At 38.1% G+C, this 20,170-nt stretch overlaps 1 protein-coding gene across 1 annotated transcript; it reads right to left on the minus strand.

Moving 5' to 3' along the window:
* Window positions 1–916: 916 nt before the first annotated feature.
* On the minus strand, window positions 917–19,358 carry LOC121879017 (carcinine transporter-like; the record flags this gene model as incomplete). The annotated part of the gene is given in 12 exon segments (XM_042385470.1): window positions 917–1,653; window positions 2,678–2,853; window positions 3,394–3,608; window positions 5,698–5,852; window positions 7,112–7,184; window positions 7,648–7,816; window positions 10,184–10,338; window positions 13,719–13,884; window positions 15,037–15,134; window positions 16,678–16,787; window positions 18,497–18,753; window positions 19,300–19,358. Coding segments are annotated over 11 exon segments (1,698 nt in total). The 3' UTR covers window positions 917–1,383.
* Window positions 19,359–20,170: the final 812 nt, after the last annotated feature.

Below are 20,170 nucleotides of genomic sequence, written 5' to 3' on the forward strand. Positions count from 1 at the left end.
TACGGAAGGCTTACGGAACCATAATTAAATTTGGAGTTTGCTAAATTTATGGTAGTGTAAGGCTTCCTCAATATATGGTACTGTATCATGCTGAAAAACGTAACTTATGAGGTGTTTTGAGTATCCGGCCCCTGGACATACAAATGAACGGCCTATCTTGAAAATTAATAATAAGTAACATGATAATATTGAAATAGTAAAAAAAAATTGATATGTCCCAAATATTACAATAGTTTCCAATAACTAACTATGAATGCCTGTCATGTTCCTCTTTACGTCATTAAATCAAAACGTCATATACAGTAAGTCAAGGCTGACGACCCATCTTCACGCAGGACCAGTAGCATCATCAGTTCTAACCTCTACACTCAAAGGGTGTTTAGTCCTTACCACACTTCACGAGGTTGGTAGAAGCTGGGCTGTTCCTCACAGCCAATGTTATGAGTTACATGTACAATTGTACACCCACTAAAAAATTATTCGGCACCCTTACGGCGTGATACAATATTACACAGGTGCCGAATAATTTTTTAGTGGGTGTACATTGGATTATGGGCTTCCAGTATAATTTGCTATTTTGTTGCCCATTACTAGTAATGAATTCACTTGCTCGATCTTTTCTATTGATAAATAACTGAGTATTTTCACATTACATATAATAATCATAACCACTTTAATGAAAAATCTCTCTTTACTGATAATGATTTTAAAGAGACAGACGACAACAGCGCTGCTACAATATAGTAATAAAATAAAACACCACTTAATAGTATCAGCTAAATTTGTGTATTCTTATATTTTGTCATACAGGTAAAACAAGATCAAACGTAATGTGCTGTTATTTCCTAATTATATAAAAGAAAAAAGTTTATATATTAGATTTCATTCAGAATGGATATAAATAAAACAATACAAGTAAAGGACTTTACTGAGAAATTTAATTAAATTTAAAATCGGAAAATAAATTAATATAAAAAGTCAAGGAAAAAGATTTTTTTAATATAAGATACGTTTTGCACAATTTGCATTAGAACTTATTATTAGAAACCCGTGAATTAAAAAAAAATCATCTCTAGATTTTCCACAAACTTCAGAGAAACAAGAACAAATATTTTAAGTAGAAATAAGACTATGGCTCACATAGGAAGAATGTCTCATCTTTACACTGAAAGCTTCATGCTACTTTTAAAGTATTTCCTTTAGTCGAAAGTTCAATATATTTTCAAAATAAAAGATAACATAGTGGTAGGGGAACAAAGCGAGCAGTGCCTCTTGTAGGGTCGTGTTCGCCCAACAAAAATAAAGTTTTCTGTTTTCTTTTCTTTTTCTCTCTATGTTCGCTCTACTGGCATCGGTGTATTGGTGACACACTCTTTTCTCACCTTACTGAACGAAAGGCTTTTTGGGGTTTAACTCTTTTAGTTCCTGTTGGTGATCCGGGAGTAGGTGCAGTGGTGATGGGGTCGGGTACTCGTTCTTGTTCCAGTGGTGGATCCAGGCCGAGAGGGGCCGGCCAGCACCCAGGTTCTCAGCCTCCTGAAAGGTCTGGGGGAGGGGCAGCCCTATGGTCTCCGGTACTGGCAGGGAGAGCAGCAGCGACATCAGCGACAGACCCGCCATTACCCAGTACTGGAAGGTCGCACCCAGCCCGGACTGCAACACCATACATCAATTACTACTCAAGCATATAAAGTATATGTTTAGTGATGACTAAAGAAAACTACTTAGGGTTAGTACACTTATGGATATAAACCGTTGTCTAGTACTTTAGATCGTTCTCCGTGCCGGATGTTGCTTAAACAGATAGCGATAATGTGACTAATCCCATTACTTTTATTTTATGGGCGGTAGCCCTGATTAAACACTAACGTAGGAATTACGAGAGCTTTTAGGAGACATTCCCCTCCCCGCACGCAGTTGAGTAGACGATTGTTGCAGTAACATCGATATTCTCAGTGTTTGGTTACTAAATGAAAATAAATAATAAACTAATGGATTTTATATCATTATTTCTTTTTCTACGTGTTATCATTACACTTTTACTAGAAACATTTACAGAACTACAGAGTTGTATGATTCTAAACTTAAGTCTTAAAGACACTAGTCACATAAAGTAATTTAATACTTACCTAGATATTTAACCAACTGTAAATACACATGCAAGTGTGTTCTTACCAAGGAGTTTGAATGGGTGGAGTCGCATCCGCTGCCTAAAGTGAGGTTAATGACTGATGCCTTGACCAATATGGTAGCACTTCTCACTCAAGTGCCTTCAACCTCCTTGGTTGACCCACTATAATGTGCGTGATAAATAAAACAAGAGTTTAAATCCTCCATAATTATCTGTAACCACCGTTTGTTAGTGAGCAGCTGCGACAACTGTGGCCGTGCTGCCTTGACCAAGATGGTGGCGGGTGAGCTGCCAGGTTTCACGCACCTCTGTTGTATTCACGGTGAATGCCGTTCCTAAAACGGTCCTTTATAAAATGAAGTTGGGTACTATAGCATACGGCTTTCCGACCTTCTGATTACCTCACTTCGTACCTCCCTCCTTCCGTCCATTCCTTTCCTCCCTCCCTCCCTCCGTCTGTCTCACCGTCTTGGGCCACAACTTAACAACTTTATAATATATCGCCATCAACATCGCATTAATAGCATCAACAGAACCGACACCTACATTCAGGACATAGGGACACACGACCATGCCCAACATCCCGAAGACGATGGTTAAACCGATGCCGGAGGTCCTGACGGGGGTGGGGAAGATCTCCGAGGCCAACACGAAGATCACGTACAGCCCCTGAGTGGCCAGCAGCTTCGCCATCGCCAAAACAATGAGCAGCAGCCATTCGTCTGCAACACATGATGCGAACGTTAACTTTTTGATCCGTTAAAATCCTGACGCTGTGATATGTTTAACCTTCTATTTAGATATTAATATTTATGATAATGTACTTCTCTAAAACAGTAGCAGTATCTTAAAACAATCAACCAACTTTCTAATGTTATTAAGTGTCGTGGGTTTTAAATGTGCGGTGTCGTGAACCTTCTCTTGTGTATACGCATCAGTGAGCAAAGTAAAATGTGCTTCATTTTCCCATTGCATTTCTTGTAAGTGTTAACATAACAAAGGATTTTGTATCCTTAAATTAATTGCATATTGTGTCATTTGTTACAGCTACGTGTATGTATAATTATGTGATCCGGGTTTAGACCTTAGTATAACCGGGTGAAAATTTGGAAATTTGTTCCACTGATTCATGAGATATCATCTACATACAGTGTTTGAGTAATCAGTAAGAAGTTATCCAGTGCAAAGGTTATAATTACAGTTAGTTTAAGTAGGAGAAACTTGGCCATACGCCGAGGGGGAGAATGATGCTGGAAAGTTACCTTGAGTACAGAAAGTGGCGGCGACGGAGAAGACAGCGAGGAGGATATAAGTGAACCAGCACATGAAGCGGCGACCCAGGTAGTGTGTGATGATCCACCCCAGGAAGTTGCTGGGCAGCTCCGAGATCGACAATATAAAGTGGCTGAGGAAGTAGTTACTGGGCATGACGTTGATTCCCAGCAGCAAGATACCATATACCACGAACACGCTGTACCTGGGGGAGGGGGGAACCTTACATTACTAGAGATTGAGAACCATTGGCGGGTGAGGAAGTATCATTGGGTGGAGAAAAACTGTCGAACACGTAGAAACATCGGTTTCATACAACAGAAGATGCATGAATTGTATTCTTCTGCTGAGAAACGAGTGAATATCTGCTGGAGTAGGGTGTGGGTTGGTGGTGATGATGGGAGTAATGGTGGTGCATGGTGTTGGTGGTGCTGCAGATGTTTGGTGGTAGGGTTGGTAGTAGTAGTAGTAGTTAATAGGCTCAGTAACAGGAGGACCGATGGTCTACCTAACCCATAATCTCATGTATGTTCTTTTTCTTTAACCTAAAAGGAGGATCATGTCAGTGAATCATGCAAGTTATGACACAAGGAAGATGGTTAAAATATGCACAGAGATTACCTCCATTAGCTACATTTTCTCTCCCCAGTTCTGTCTGAAATGGTAACTTACGCTGCATCCGTTAAACGATGTGAAGCACAAGCCAGAGCCAGATCCTTTGTTCCTACTAATGGTGTTCTCGCCCCCAACCTCCATACATCACTGTTACGTTGTCTGTTTTAGTTATCTTCTCTAAACGTTTCTATACCAGACCCACTTTACCTTACATTTTTTTATAATTATTTAATGCTGGGACTAATGGTCACTTTATATTCTGAAGACGGGAACAATGTTGTGCTGTCACAATATGCCTCCGGATGTTATTCTTAATGTGGATTCACACCAATGCAACAGTGTTGATAACATTATCGTCAACATCTATCTATCTATCTACTTTTAATAATAAAATTACGTGTATGTCTTTCTGTGAGTGTGTCTGTCTGTTCCAGCCATAGCTCCAAAACGGAAGTAGTTAAGTTAGGTTGGGATGGGATGGTATGGGAAGGGGTGGTATGGGATGGGTTGGGATGGGTTGGGTTAGTTTAGGATAGGTTATGTTAGACTAAGTTAGGTTAGGTTGGGTTAGATTAGATTAGACTGGGTTAGGTTAGGTTCAGGTGGTTACCCGTGTCAGGAAGGGCAAACTGTAACAGTCATGGTTATACAGCATAAACCTAAGTAACAATTACAACCCACCGTGGTACATGATTCCACCCTCGAGGTTATTAATGTGAGTACAGTTCTGAGGACGAGAGGCAAGGGTGCGCATAAACAGTGTCCGTTGGGTGTGTTATCACGCAATCCACTGGACAACATAGCAACCACCGTCGTTCATTTAATTTTTAGTTATTTAACATTTTGAAAAGGTTATACGGCAAATGTTTGCTGGGGTGACATATATTAAATACCAGTAAAAAGATATTAAAAAATTTCAAGTCCGCTGGGGGAATTCTATAGAACTTTAATTTTTATGTCTAGTAAAAGTTAGTCTGCCATCAAATCATCCTTGTTTTGATATATATATATATATATATATATATATATATATATATATATATATATATATATATATATATATATATATATATATATATGTGCAAGTAAATCACTGTAGGTGCGCGTGATCCAGGTATATGCTGATAACCACAAGGAAAAAGAAAACACGAAGTTCCCAAGCGCTTTCGTGTAATTCACACTGTAATGCACAATGTGGTAGAGGAAGAGAGAGAAAGAGAGAGGTAAATTTGAACATTGACTTCATTAACACAACTGGATCACATTGTGTAGTGTTATGTGCATAAAATCTTCGGCTGCTTCACTCCAACCTCACTATCATTACCTTAACCTCTTCTAGGTGCTGCAACTAGAAAACTACGCGGATTCCGCCATTTTGTCATATCGACATGTGCCTTAGAATTGTCCCAGAATACACCCTGCAATTTACTGCACGTATTTGAGAATCACCCTGTATGAGTGAGTTCAGATACACAAGAAGTGTGCAGCATAAGAACTGTGATAAAGTTAAAGAATAGCAGTGAAGTACATGAACAGTGATGCAGCACGAGAACAACAGTGAAACACATGAGCTGTGGTGCATTATAAGAACAGTGGTAGAATGTAAGAACAATAATTATAGCATAAGAACAGTGATTTGACCCAGGATTAAAGGGTCATTCTACACTAGAAGTACTCACATCATGAGGAAGACCAAGATGGCCCTGAGTCTAAGCTTGGGGTAGGCTAAGGCTTGTGTAAAGGGCATCTCTTCTTGCTGTGTCAAAGTGAGGTGCTTCAATTCTTCCTCCAGGTTTCTTCGTGACACTCCCTCTTTGCCATTCTCCCGCGCTATCTGTTAAAAAATATCCACATTAACTGCTTTGCCACATCTCCAGTGCTATCAGCCAACTGCATCAGCACCATGTTATCTAATATACTATAGGACTAGGCGTGTGTGTGTGTGTCTGCTCTGGGCAGCCGAAACGGCACAATCGTTTTTCATCAAACTTGGTGGAAAAATCGCAAAAAATTCGTAGAGTGGAACAAACCTGGTCCCATGTCGATGGTTTCTTTAGGAAGGCATTAATTAACCATTTTATTTACGATGGAAAATGATGCAAGTCTACGGACTTGGAGCACCCTAATTAACCATGCAAGACTACTGGCTTGGCGCACCCTCATTCACTGTACGCTAGCCAAGCACGAGCGTTCAAACTTTCACTGGGCACGAAGGTGCCTGCTATCACTTGTCTGATATACTATAGGACTAGCTGTCTGTCTGTCTGTTCTGGCCAGCCGAAACGGCACAATCGTTTTTCATCAAACTTGGTGGAAAAATCGCAACAAATTCGTAGAGTAGAACAAACCTGGTCCCATGTCGATGGTTTCTTTAGGAAGACATTAATTAACCATTTTATTTACGATGGAAAACGATGCAAGTCTACGGGCTTGGCGCACCCTCATTCGCTGTACACTGTCAGCCGGACGGCGAACAGGGCACGAAGGGCCCGCGATCACTTGTTCACTCTAATTGATTCTTTTTTACAATGGTTTGAATATTCATTTAAGTTACTTAATTTAGCGAATATAACACATGATTACCAATCAATCTGCCCAAATCAAATTGCCTTTTCTTATGAAATAGTAGCTAAATTACGAGTATAACCTAATACCTGTAATGGGAAAATGGGAGATTCTCTATATTCTCAATGCTTTGTGAAACCATTTCTTCTGGTTATATGTCGGAATTTCATGCTATTGTTCATCAGAGCAACAACACAAGATCACTTCCACAATTTTACTATAGACACCAGCCATCGAAAATTGTGCATCATAAGGTCACTTGTGGAGTATAACATGTGTTCCAACCACGGTGCAACCTTTTTTTAGCCTATTTTAACCATTAACTTGTATTATTGTATCGTAAGAAGAACCAAACCTTTTGTTAATTGCCCATTTTTTAAAGAAACATTAAAATTTTAATACACTAGTGATACAAGAACAAGATACATTAGTTAAGACTCACATAGTAATGCGAATAATGACACAAAGAGGCCTGACAGGTGGAGTCCTAAATGACCCTGAGGATACACTGGGGCTGGAGGTACTCACCTCGAGCAGAATGTCCACACATTGTCCCAGCCGACCTTTAGATAACAGCCACCGTGGCGACTCCGGTAAGTACCTGAGGAAGATAAACAACCCCACCAATAATATCACACACACACACACAGACCTCCTACGGCTAGACATACACTAATCAAGATCATGTAAATGATAGCTAGAGTTAACTTTACAACATGATTTCTGGCGGTGATAGTGTGTGTGTATATATATATATATATATATATATATATATATATATATATATATATATATATATATATATATATATATATACACACACACATTTAGTACATTCTCCGTAAACTAAAGTAGGTTTTACTGTATCATGTGTCTGGGGTGTCTCCGTAGGTTTGAGCGTGTTAACGGAATTAATCTCAATTTTGCGATCTAGTTCACGAAATCGAGCGAAAAATAACGGATTATTTCTGTAAAACCATAAACCATATAAATCCAAAGTTATTTTTCGTAGGTCATGTGCTTAGCATAAGGTGGCAAGGAAGTGGGGTGTAGTGACGGCCTACCTCCAGTACAAAAAGCCGAGAAGTGAAGGGAGGCAGGATATGAGAGCTAGATACTGCCAGTTAGGGATGAGCCAAGCCACCAATGCGGTGAAGCACATCCCAAACGTCCATGAGATAAAAGACAGCATGATGACCAGTGCACGATGGTCTGGCGAAACCACCTCCAACACTGTTTGGAACAGAAATAATAAGCTTTTACAAATTCGTTGCCCTCATATCTACAGTGCAAGTAGACATTGACATCTAAGTTCAATAATACGGACCTAGCCGAATAATCAGAGATACAACTTAAGGCACCCAGAGCTACTAAGACCACCCCCCCCATGCGCTCCTCTCAGTCCCAGACCTCCATAACATATGGTGTGAAGGTGTGGAACAACTTACCCCCACCCATCCGAGCAAAGACTACGCTCCCGTCCTTTAAATAATTTCAAAAAAAAATCTATTGTCTACGTATTGATATTTCTTGTAATACCGACTATATATATGTGCTTTTATTTTACCAGCAAAACCGGTTTATCGGAAATTATCATGTAAATAGATAAGAAATTACCATTGCAATAAATATATTTGCCAACGAGACAAACTCCTGACAGCTCTGTCCTCTTGTTCAACGTTATGACTGTACAACCCATGTTGTACTGCTCCCCCATTATACTTATGTTTTTCAACTCCACTGTAACTTATGTATAATACTTATAACATAAATGTAAAAAAATAAAATACAAATTTCAAAAATTAAAATAAATAATAAATAAATAAAATAAATAAATATCGAAGTGACAACCGTGGTAACATTAGGAGATGTTCTTATTACCACCATGCTATTTGAACTATTCCAGATGATGCTAAATGTTACATAATACTTCCTTGAGATAAATGTATAGTATATATTTATCAAGTGCCTACAGGAGAGCTCAGGTTCTCATCTGGCTCAGCCATGTTAATATTGTTATTATTATCCACTCTGTATCTGTGTTTTTCTGGCAAAATAAACTGTTTCAATTCAATCTTCATAAGATAATTATCAAGCATGTCAGGATGTTTCAACCGAGGAAAAGAAAATAGTCCTTCTTCATGAAAAATATTTACATAGATTCTTTATAACATTTTGATGACTTCTAGTACCATAAAACCAAAGGCAGCAGTTAATGAAGTGGTGCATAAGATAGTCACTTAAAGCCTTATTGCACATACCAACTTGTGAAGAACTGGCATCAGCACAACTAAGAGTACTGATATAACCGAGTATTTCTTGTCACCTACTGTATATATTAATCAAATGAAATTTCGGACTTGGCAGAGGGTCATCATGACTTATCTATAGTATATGTTATAAATATAAGCGAAAAACTTTATTCACGTTGATTATGCAAGAAAAATAGCATTCTAGGGCACATGAACTCCTGCAAAATTAAAAAAATATATTTGCTATTGCCATTAACCATCCGGAAAATTTCACTTCTGTTGACTTTCCTCCTAGCCTCAGGTTTCAGTACTCAATCTGTTGTTTCGTCCCTTATTTTTCTTACATATGTCAGCGATGTCATGTATCCCACCCTCATAATATCCTCATATCCACACTACTTCATAAATCACTTCATGATGATGTGGGTCATGAGGCTGCTACTGATGATGATGTGGGTCATGAGACAGCAACTGATGATGATGTGGGTCATGAGACAGCAACTGATGATGATGTGGGTCATGAGACAGCAACTGATGATGATGTGGGTCATGAGGCTGCTACTGGTGATGATGTGAGTCATGAGACAGCAACTGATGATGATGTGGGTCATGAGGCTGCTACTGGTGATGATGTGGGTCATGAGGCAGCTACTGATGATGATGTGGGTCATGAGACAGCAACTGATGATGATGTGGGTCATGAGGCAGCAACTGATGATGATGTGGGTCATGAGGCTGCTACTGATGATGATGTGGGTCATGAGACAGCAACTGATGATGATGTGGGTCATGAGGCTGCTACTGATGATGATGTGGGTCATAAGGCAGCAACTGATGATGATGTGGGTCATGAGGCAGCAACTGATGATGATGTGGGTCATAAGGCAGCAACTGATGATGATGTGGGTCATGAGGTAGCAACTGATGATGATGTGGGATGGCAGTGATGTGGGATTCAACTGGTGATGATGTGGGTCAGCAACTGATGATGATGTGGGTCATGAGACAGCAACTGGTGATGATGTGGGTCATGAAGCAGCAACTGATGATGATGTGGGTGTGAAGCAGCAACTGTGGTGATGATGTGGGTCATGAGACAGCAACTGGTGATGATGTGGGTCATGAGACAACTGATGATGCTGTGGGTCATGAGGCAGCAACTGATGATGATGCAGGTCATGAGACAGCAACTGGTGATGATGTGGGTCATGAGGCAGCAACTGATGATGATGTGGGTCATGAGGCAGCAACTGATGATGATGTGGGTCATGAGGCTGCTACTGATGATGATGTGGGTTATGAGGCAGCTACTGACGATGATGTTGTAAGGAAAGAAGTAGTTACTCACCGATGGTGTAAGGCATTAGGTAGTTACTCTCGAAGCTGAGTCCTTGGAAGAAGCGGAGTGTGAGGTGAAGGCCAATGTTAGAAACCCAGCAATATGGTAATGTGAAGACGATGTGGATGGCCAGAGTCAAGAAGAAGACGGAGTGTCGCCCCAAACTGCCAGGTACAAACATATTTCAGTGAGAGGAATAAGTGAAGCACGAACACTCATTAGGCTTCAGTGAACCAGTCATCCCACATCCACCTATTAGGCTTCAGTGAACCAGTCATCCCACATCCACCTATTAGGCTTCAGTGAGCCAATCATTCACATCCACCTATTAGGTTTCAGTGGGTCAGTCATTCACATCCAGCTACTAGGCATCAGTGAGTCATGCACTAACACCCACGCATTGGGCTTCAGTGAGTTAGTCACCCCACGTCCCACAGTGGGTCAGGCAGTCTCACCTAACCATAAATATTAATATAAGTATCAGCATCCGAATTCACGCTTATTGGGAATACTGTAGTCAGTGTAGTACATAAGGGTTATGCCTGATGGGTCTATCATGCTCAGGTCTGTCAGTCGTCTTTCGACTTTTTTTTTCTTTTTTACGGGCACAGGGCACTGACACAGATCAGGGTCTGGGGGCGAAAATGTAATAATAATAATAATAATAATAATAATAATAATAATAATAATAATAATAATAATAATAATAATAATAATAATAATAATAATAATAATAATAATAATAATAATAATAATAATAATAGTAATAGTAATAGTAATAGTAATAGTAATAGTAATAGTAATAATAATAATAATAATAATAATAATAATAATAATAATAATAATAATAATAATAATAATAATAATCAGTATTATAATTATTAATAAAAAACAATAACAAAATAATAAAAATAAAAATAAAATAATAAAAATAATAATAATAAAAATAATAAATACAAAAGGGAAAAAATAAATAAAAAATGAGAAACGATGTACATTACGTATGTTGTGTTGTTAAAGAGAAACAATTGAAACCCTGTAATTGTGTGTAAATGAGGCAGAAGTCAGCTCAGCAACCTGGGACTTGGTCACAATTTTTGTTGCAATGCTTGTTTAAATAATTCACCCACCGTTGTGTTTCAGTGTTAAGATACTCGATATACAAACGGACTGATGAATGCATAAAGAATATAATTTGTATTTTTCCTTTACAAACAATCATAAACAAAGGGAAAGGCACGATGAATAAATTAATTTAACCCGAGAATAGTTAAGGGTGTTAATTTTTTCTGGGTCGTTTTCTTTGGACTTCTTCCTTTTGTTCTTTTTGCTTTTCAATTTCCATTCTTCTTCTTCTTGGTCTTGTTCTGGTATATTCTCGTAAAAGTCTAAAAACGCTGATGATTTTAATGTTATTAAATCTGGCTTTTTTGTCTTTTCTTCAATTTTGTTAGGGTTTTTAGTTTAACAAATTTATTGACAAAGCTTGGAGTACAGTTTGTCTATTCTGAATAATTCAGTCAGGTCTTGACACTGAAGGTGCACTTCTCAATGCCACGCAGGACAGTGGTTCATACACAAAGGAATAGATCATATTCATTAACAGTATATATAGGTCATATTCATGTGGGTTTAATTCTGGCTTCTTTTCTGTGGTCTTCTTGGGGTCTTGATTTTTCTTTTCTGTTGCCTTGTTGGAGTCTTAATTCTTCTTTTCTTCGGTCTTCACTACAAGGAGAGCTTCCTTGTAGCTCAGTTTTTTCTTGCTTCGCAGCTTAGCCAACCTACATACACTCCTCTCTCCACTTGGGACACTCACGGTCGGAGGAGGAGTGAGGGCCACCACAAGCTGCGCATTTCTTGGCGGCCGCCGAGCAGATGGTGTGCTGGTGCCCAGGTGTCCCGCAACTGCAACAGACTCCCGATCTCGACACTTCCCTGCCAGATGGCCATACGTCTGGTATCTGTAACACATTGTTGGTCTTCTTTCATACGGTCTTAATGGGATGTTCTCCCATCCCAGCAATACGGTGCTTGGTAGATTCTTTGGGTAACCAACCAGTGCAGTTATGCTGGTCAGCTTCCGTACTATTGAGAGCTGGTCTCCGATCAGCTCGGCCAGTTCTTCTTTTTAAAGGTGTTCTATCTCGGTGTGGGAGATAACTCCCAACACCAAGTTATCCTCTGTGTTAGCTTCCACTAATATCTTGATCCCATTAATTTCTGTTATGTTGGCTATTTGCTTGGCCTGTCCCCATTCCGCGAAGGTGACGATTAGGCCACCACTCACTGGTCTGCGGACGACCCTTGTCACCCCCCTGATTCCCAAGGAGTCAAAAAACTTCCTTAGAACAAGGTTTAGTTGCTTGCGCGAAGGGCATGTGACTGGATACAGTCTTACGTCCTTCGCCTGGTCACAGATCAGCCTCATCGTCAGGTTCACGTAGTACCTCGGGAGCAGAGAAGACCTTACCTCGCCGCGGTACAGTTCTGAGTCTGAGACACACTGATCTGGACTACTCACTTATTTAGATACAGGTAAAAGTACAGTAATCTCTCCTACGGGTCATTCATTCATATCCAGGGCACCTCCAGTCCACCTTGCTGAAAATGGTTACCTAACTTTGCAGCTGGAAAAGTGAAGGTGGTCAAATACAATGCGTAGCTGACGAAAGCGTGGTATTCAGTGCGCTATATCCACACTACCCTATGGGACCTGTTTCAATCTCTTTCACTGGGGAGGAAGATGATCAAGACATCGGTCCCATATCCAACCTTTAGAAAATATTTATACATATCCATATTCTTTTATACCTTCAGTGTAATATTATGAATGTAATAATATTAAGGTTGAATTGCTTTAGTACATCAGAGTGGGGTACTGATCAATATACCTAAAGAGATTAATCTTATCTAAGCCACAACTAGTGATTGTGGATGTGAAAACACTAATACAGTTGATAATTCGTGTGAAGGGTGAGGATGTCCATAACAGTGACGTCAGTACCACCACTCTATGTGTGTTGTTGTGGAAATTATTATGGGTAATAGTAAGAGTAATAATAGTAGTAGTAGTGACAATGATAATATTAGTGGTACGATAGTAATTATTACTTATAATGATAATTGTGAATCAATATTAGTATCGTCATCATGAATTATTATTATTAGTAGTAGTAGTAGTAGTAGTAGTAGTACTATGAGGCTACAGGCACTGAATGCCGCATAGATCTGCGGCTCAACTAATTTAACACAGATAGGATAGCTTATTATGTATTAGGATATTTAATATTAAGGTAAATAAATGGTGGCGAAGGTGTGGCTATTTGGGGAGGCTGGAGGCCACGTATTTTATTAAAAAAATAAAAAAGTAGTAGTAGTAGTAGTAGTAGTAGTAGTAGTATTAGTATACTATTGTCCTTAAAACTAGTGTTATAGAGCCATACTAACTACCGTACAGTGATCTAACAAAAATATGAAAGATCAGTTAAAAATTACATTTATCACTCATCTTACAGATAATTGATGATATTAAAAGCCTCACTATTTGTCAGCAAGGAGCGGGAAGAGGAATGTGCCCACAGTGTTGCCAGCCATCGTGATGGAGAGGACGTGTTGGGAGTATATCTCCCGCTCACACACCCACTCATATGCAGTAGACAAAGTGGTGGTGAATTGTGATAGGTCGTGCTGCCACCCACTGATACACTCTGCGGTAATAGTTATATTCTTCACACTGTACATCATTTATTACAGTATAACATGATACAATAAGACAACTACACTTATCATTTTATTATAAGCCTTTATTTTTAAGCTCTTGTTGAGCCACACGCTCACCTACCTGAAGCTATAGGTAAGTGATTAACCCTTGTTGTTGGTGTCCGCGCTGGCCCAGCTTAGATTGAGTGCACAGTCACACCTTATATCGCGCCATTTATCAAAAGATCCTTCCCCCCTGGTGTTTATTACATAGCTGAACAATATCAACAAAATACTCTTAATAATGTCCACAAAATAATTGAAATCCAATGCAATCCCAAACCAATAATTTATTACAAATTCTGAAATATATATATATATATATATATATATATATATATATATATATATATATATATATATATATATATATATATATATATATATATATAAAATCAACGACCTCACCAGCCAGGACTCGAACCCTCGACCTATGTTATATGGACTAAAAATGAAGTATACTACATGGTACCGCGTGTTTCATACCAGCTAGATTCGGTAAAATGCTACTGACATCCACATAAACAGCACGGGAGATATATATATATATATATATATATATATATATATATATATATATATATATATATATATATATATATATAATGTTACCAAATGACGTGAATATCACTCCCTTCTCTATTTCTTACTTGTAGTCGGCGAAGGCTGACTACACGTGTCTCACCCACCCACCCTTGCTACCCTCCCGTGGTCGTAATCCGTTTCTGGAATAACGAGGCTCACAGTTCCTGCTTTTCTTCTTTTTTTTTTCGTTGTCACTGAAACTGACACGTGACCAGTTAACTAAGACTCAAACAACTTTGCTTATAAATTTGTAGTGTTTCGTACTTGCACTCAACTCTTTCTACGTCACTGGTGGGTTATCTATTTATACAGTACAGTACCTCTACTAATACAATTCATTTAAGTTAGAACAAGACTGACTCGTTATTGTGTTGGAGACCATGTAGTAGTCTGACACAGTGTAAATACAAGTTATAAATGAAGAACATTACAGGATGTTATTTATACATCACCATTATCTAAATTTTAATGGTGCACTACAGTTTAAAAGCATTTAAGGTGTACTAGCCACTCACCTTGTGTCTCGTTGGTGACGGTGTAGTTCGCCCCGTCGTCCTCACTCCACTCCCCTTTGTACATCAAACAGCTTGAATACTTCTCGGACTCGATGGCTCTGTAAAACAAGCCGGAACTGTTGAAATTACAGAAACACCATAAAGATTTGAGTGACGAGATGACCCAGTCTCGTGGTACCTGGCCTTTGTCATTTATAATTGTTGTATGTTAAAATATACCGTTTTATTCAAGATTAATAAAACGACGCCTAATAAGTATTAATCCTAACTAACTATGTGGTGGTGGCAGAATTGGTCTTCGCATACTATACTGTATTTTCTCCAGAGCCATCATGGGTGAGTCATACAGACACCGAATTTGGTATCAGTAGCTTAGAGTAGCAGATAGGAGCCAATGACGTTTTATTTTGCAACCTGTATTTAAACTATAACCATGCGAGAAATGTTTGCATTCCGAGATGGCTATTATTGTGAGGTTCCTTAGGGCCATTTCTGGAATTTTAATATTATGTAAACAAAGACAGATCTGCCACATCTCAAAAAATGCGCCAACCACTGTAACAGGTGGAACCGTATGAGTGATTTTATTTTGAAACTTATGTGGAAATTAATGTAAAAATTATAGTCTGAAAAAAATACAAAACCGATAATTATTTATCTGAAAACTTAGTAAAAGTTGATATGAAAACAGTTACGTAAATTACGAGATGACCGCCCTGGGACAGAACACATTTTTATTTTCGTATGCAAGTTATAGTTCCTAAGAAAGTCTTTTATGTATTTATATTTTTTGGGATGTTTTGAAAATATATTTACAGTTATGCTTTGTGCCTTTATTTATTTGTTTATGTTTTGGATATGGTTATAATTCAAACATTTTACTAATTTCACTGATATCAATTTATATTTAATACTGTACAGTATATATATATATTCAGGAATTATATATGTGTAATCAATTACTGTGCTCAACCTCTGTGGTCTAGAACTCATGACAAGTATGTTTAAGAAAATTTAATGGTTGCATTATAATTATAAATGTTATTTAAAATTCATAACTTTTCAGTTTTTTTTTGCCTTCAAATTTATATATTTTTGTTGTTTTTTGTGTCTATAAGAGTAATTCTTTATGCCATTGAATCATTAACTGCATTTGGGATTTTGTCTGATATTGTTTTTCAAAAATGTATTTTAATTTTTTCTAGTGTAAGACATGAATGGGTGGTCGCTGCACTTCTGTATCTGATGGGCAGCAAATACCACGTTAGATGTGCCGTCGGTCTAAACCAGCACATTAACTGTAAGGAAGTTTTCTGCCCCAGGATGGAGTCTGTTAAGAAGAACACGAGTGATATTATTGCCAGCCAGGGCCAGCAGCGCGATCTACAATAGTTGCTGTTTCACACGTCAGGTGCCACTACTCCCCATTGAATTTGCTCCTGCATGAAGCCCCTACACATAATCTTCTTTGGACACCTTCCCTGTAGACGGAGCGCCGGAGCATAAAAACATATCTGTCTCCGTCCCTCCATCCATTTCTGCCTACGACCTCACCAGTTCTGTATCTAAACCTTTCTTCCCTATGTAATACTTGATTGAAACCTTAGGTATTACCATGTGTGTGTACCAGATGAGACTTACCTGGGCAATGTGAGGGCCCTCCACTCCTTGGGGGAGAGTGTAGTGTTCTCTCGTCCTGGGACGTAACACCAGTGATCCGGCACCACCACTTGGAACAACATTAGGTTCATCTGTGCTCGAGAGGGAACATAAATATTACTGAAGGACGACTATAGCTTAAGTTCCCCTTTCCCTAATTCCATACTCCTCTGATCTCAGAGTTGTTTACCATATCGTCGAAATATATTTAAGGGCATTTTTTAGTATCTTTTAGCAGCAGAAAATAAATAAATTTCTTTTGAATAATGAGCATTACTTTGCATTTTAAGAAAACACTAACACGACTGGCTCAAAGTTACTCTATTTTAAACTGAGGAATGTGATCATTGAACAATTTTCCATTTCCTTAGTGTCTCACGGATATCTGTATAATAATAATAATAATAATAATAATAATAATAATAATTATTATTATTATTATTATTATTATTATTATTATTATTATTATTATTATTATTATTATTATTATTATTATTATTATTATTATTATTATTATTATTATTATTATTATTATTATTGTTGTAATTAATAATATTATAATAATCTACAGTATATGCAACTTGAAACACCAGTCATATCTTGGTCTGACACATTTAAGAACCGTTTATGATGTTTCCGGTTTATGAAATGTGTCGCGTATGAGGGTGGTGGTGTTGCAACTCACTCTCATATCAACAGTTGGTGTACTTGATGTTAACTCTCACATCCTCTGCCGGCTGCGGGCTTCAGCATTCCCCCTTCGGGTCCACCACCACACAGCTGCCTACCACAACATGGTGTATAGTTGTCAACATCACTTAACTGTTTACTCAGTTTTTTCGGAATGTCTCGTCATATTCTTTCATTTTTCAACCTACCATTTTTATCCCCTATGTCTGTAAGGGACATGTTAGGCTCAGTGGAACTTGGCCACATCCTTAATTTACAATCTTCTGTCACATGATTACAGAGTCCCTGCCTCTCTTATGCCATACCTGTTATATACAGTATACTCCTAGAAGATAAATCACCAATGATTTTTCTTTTTCTTTTTCTTATTAACTTTCCTCTCCCTGCGTTCTGGACACAAGTATAATTTTGTGTCGAGAAGATAAATATGATACACTAATGATCACAGTTGCCTCCGTCCTATAATTATCACCTCCAGTACCACTGTTTCACCTGGGACTCCTGAGTTTTATTGCCACATCTTAAACCCCCCCTTCACTCTTTAGGCATCTGTACACACGTTTACTATTTCGTTTAAAACTTATTTCCTAAAGATATTCATAACTTTTTTTTATTTAAGTAACTTCATCTTCGTTACCAAGACAAGATCCATATATCAATTTTTAATAGTACTTGACTTATAGTTGATATTCTGCAGCTCACATGCCTAAAATTCATTATTTTTACATACAGTTTGTGTTTCACTATAATTCATTATCTCCCAATTAACACTTTTCATTTCTTACCAAATCTTTGATTCACTTTCTTCCGCTTATTCGATAAAATTTCTAGCAATTCTACCTGTACGTAAATTGCTAAATCTATAAGTGTATGTTACCTATCTGTTTGTTATCATCATTTTCGTGCCCCCACCTTGCCACACATTAAATGTTGTAGGTGGCTGTGTATATTTTATCATCTACGCGAGTTCGTGCACATTTGTTTAAAAAATTAATTTTGTGGTGACAGTGCATCTAAACGTACAGTAGACCACCATTTGAGGCACCTTACGACACCAAGGTATATTTTTAGGGCTTTCTTCTTATGCATTACCCAAGAACTAAACACTCACTGTAAATCCAACAAAGAATGATATTGGCATGAAGAAAATTAATATCATCCACTTCTGGTAGTAGCCGTAGGACCCAACACTCTCCAGGATTTCGTCAAATTCTTTCGCCATGGTAATTTCCGGGTGTCTCCAGCTTCACCTTGTCCCTGTGATGGTGATGTTCGTACTCAGCTGTTATCTTGTCTGAAGCCTCTTCTCTATATCTCAAAGTGCCTTCTGTCCTATCTGCCGTAATCCCACGCTTACCTCACTCTTATCTACCTTGAGAAGAGTACATCGTTATTATCAAGTTGATACATATCTCTACTATTACAAGCCACACTAGATAGGCTGACCATCAGGTAAACTTGGTAATCAAATCGGCAAATAATCAAATCAGCATCAGCAGACCTTTGAAGAATCTGATTATATATATATATATATATATATATATATATATATGATAGTCAGGAAGTTAAAGTTATGCAGACTCAAATTTAATCTCTAGATCCTTCAGACATTCAGACTGTATTTCGGTTTTCGGGTGAAATCGTCTCCCAAATGAATGATGAATCCCGTTAATTTCCGTCCTGGGAGGCGGTGTTTTATCTTTAATCCAAATATGTTGAATTCTATAAAATTAAGTACCGTTGTAAATTTATTTTTATCTGACTAAAGGAATTTGTGTACAGTCTATACCTCACCAATATTTGTACAAAAATATATCAAGCGGGATATCAAAATTTCTAGATGTTTTCAGAGTATTGTATTTTATATACTTGCTCGTGTGTGTTCCGCTTTTTGGACGTGTCTGATCATGTCACCTTTATTTTTTTTTATTTAATGGGGCCCAGCAAGGAGCGTAGAAGCTGACTGGAAACATCTCATCTTTATAGAGTCGCTGGTTCGATCCTGTGCAGTTCATAGTATGTGTGAACTTTAGTTAGTAATGAAGGCGGTCATTGAGTCGCCTGTCGCCTGTTAATGCACATCCACACAGTCACTAACAGAGTTATGCCTCTAGGACCCAATTTCACTTCCTAAGATCATCAGATACCTATCTAGTTCATTGGGCAGGGCGATGGCCGTATAAAATTAAGACTTGATATGCCATAAATTTCCTGAGTATTGAGTCACCAATATTGAAGTTCATTGCCCGTCATCTCATAGCCAGTTGAGGCTTGCCACTTTCACTTTTGTCACCAGCTATCAAAACTTACATTTTAGCAGGATTACGTTAAAATGTATACAGTATATGTAATCATTAAGCAATTACATGTATTAAATTTTACACTTCGTTACAAACGTGTAAACAACGATTCACTAAAAGCATTCATTCATTGACTCTTAATCTTAAAATTTAAAAATTAACATTATCACCCTTAATTCATCACGTATATTAAAATCTAAACAATTTCATTATCTTCGTTTCTCTTGATTTTTTCCAGAAATACCAATGATCGTTGATTTTCCGATAGCATGTAACCAAATGAGTGGGCCTCGGAGGAGGACGCGACGGCTGTGGTTCATTCACTGGTGCCCACCAATATGTATGGCTCTCAGCTCCGCGCATATCTCGTGGCGCAGCACCGCCCGTGTCCTCCATAAAGTTCTTGTTAAGAACTATATTCTCAACGTTTCATACGACCTATTTTGTCTTTGAATGAGGGTAAGAGAATTTTTTAAATACAGCTC

Source organism: Homarus americanus, unplaced genomic scaffold, assembly GCF_018991925.1.
Source record: "Homarus americanus isolate GMGI-L3 unplaced genomic scaffold, GMGI_Hamer_2.0 scaffold4060, whole genome shotgun sequence".
NCBI classification, from domain to species: domain Eukaryota; kingdom Metazoa; phylum Arthropoda; class Malacostraca; order Decapoda; family Nephropidae; genus Homarus; species Homarus americanus.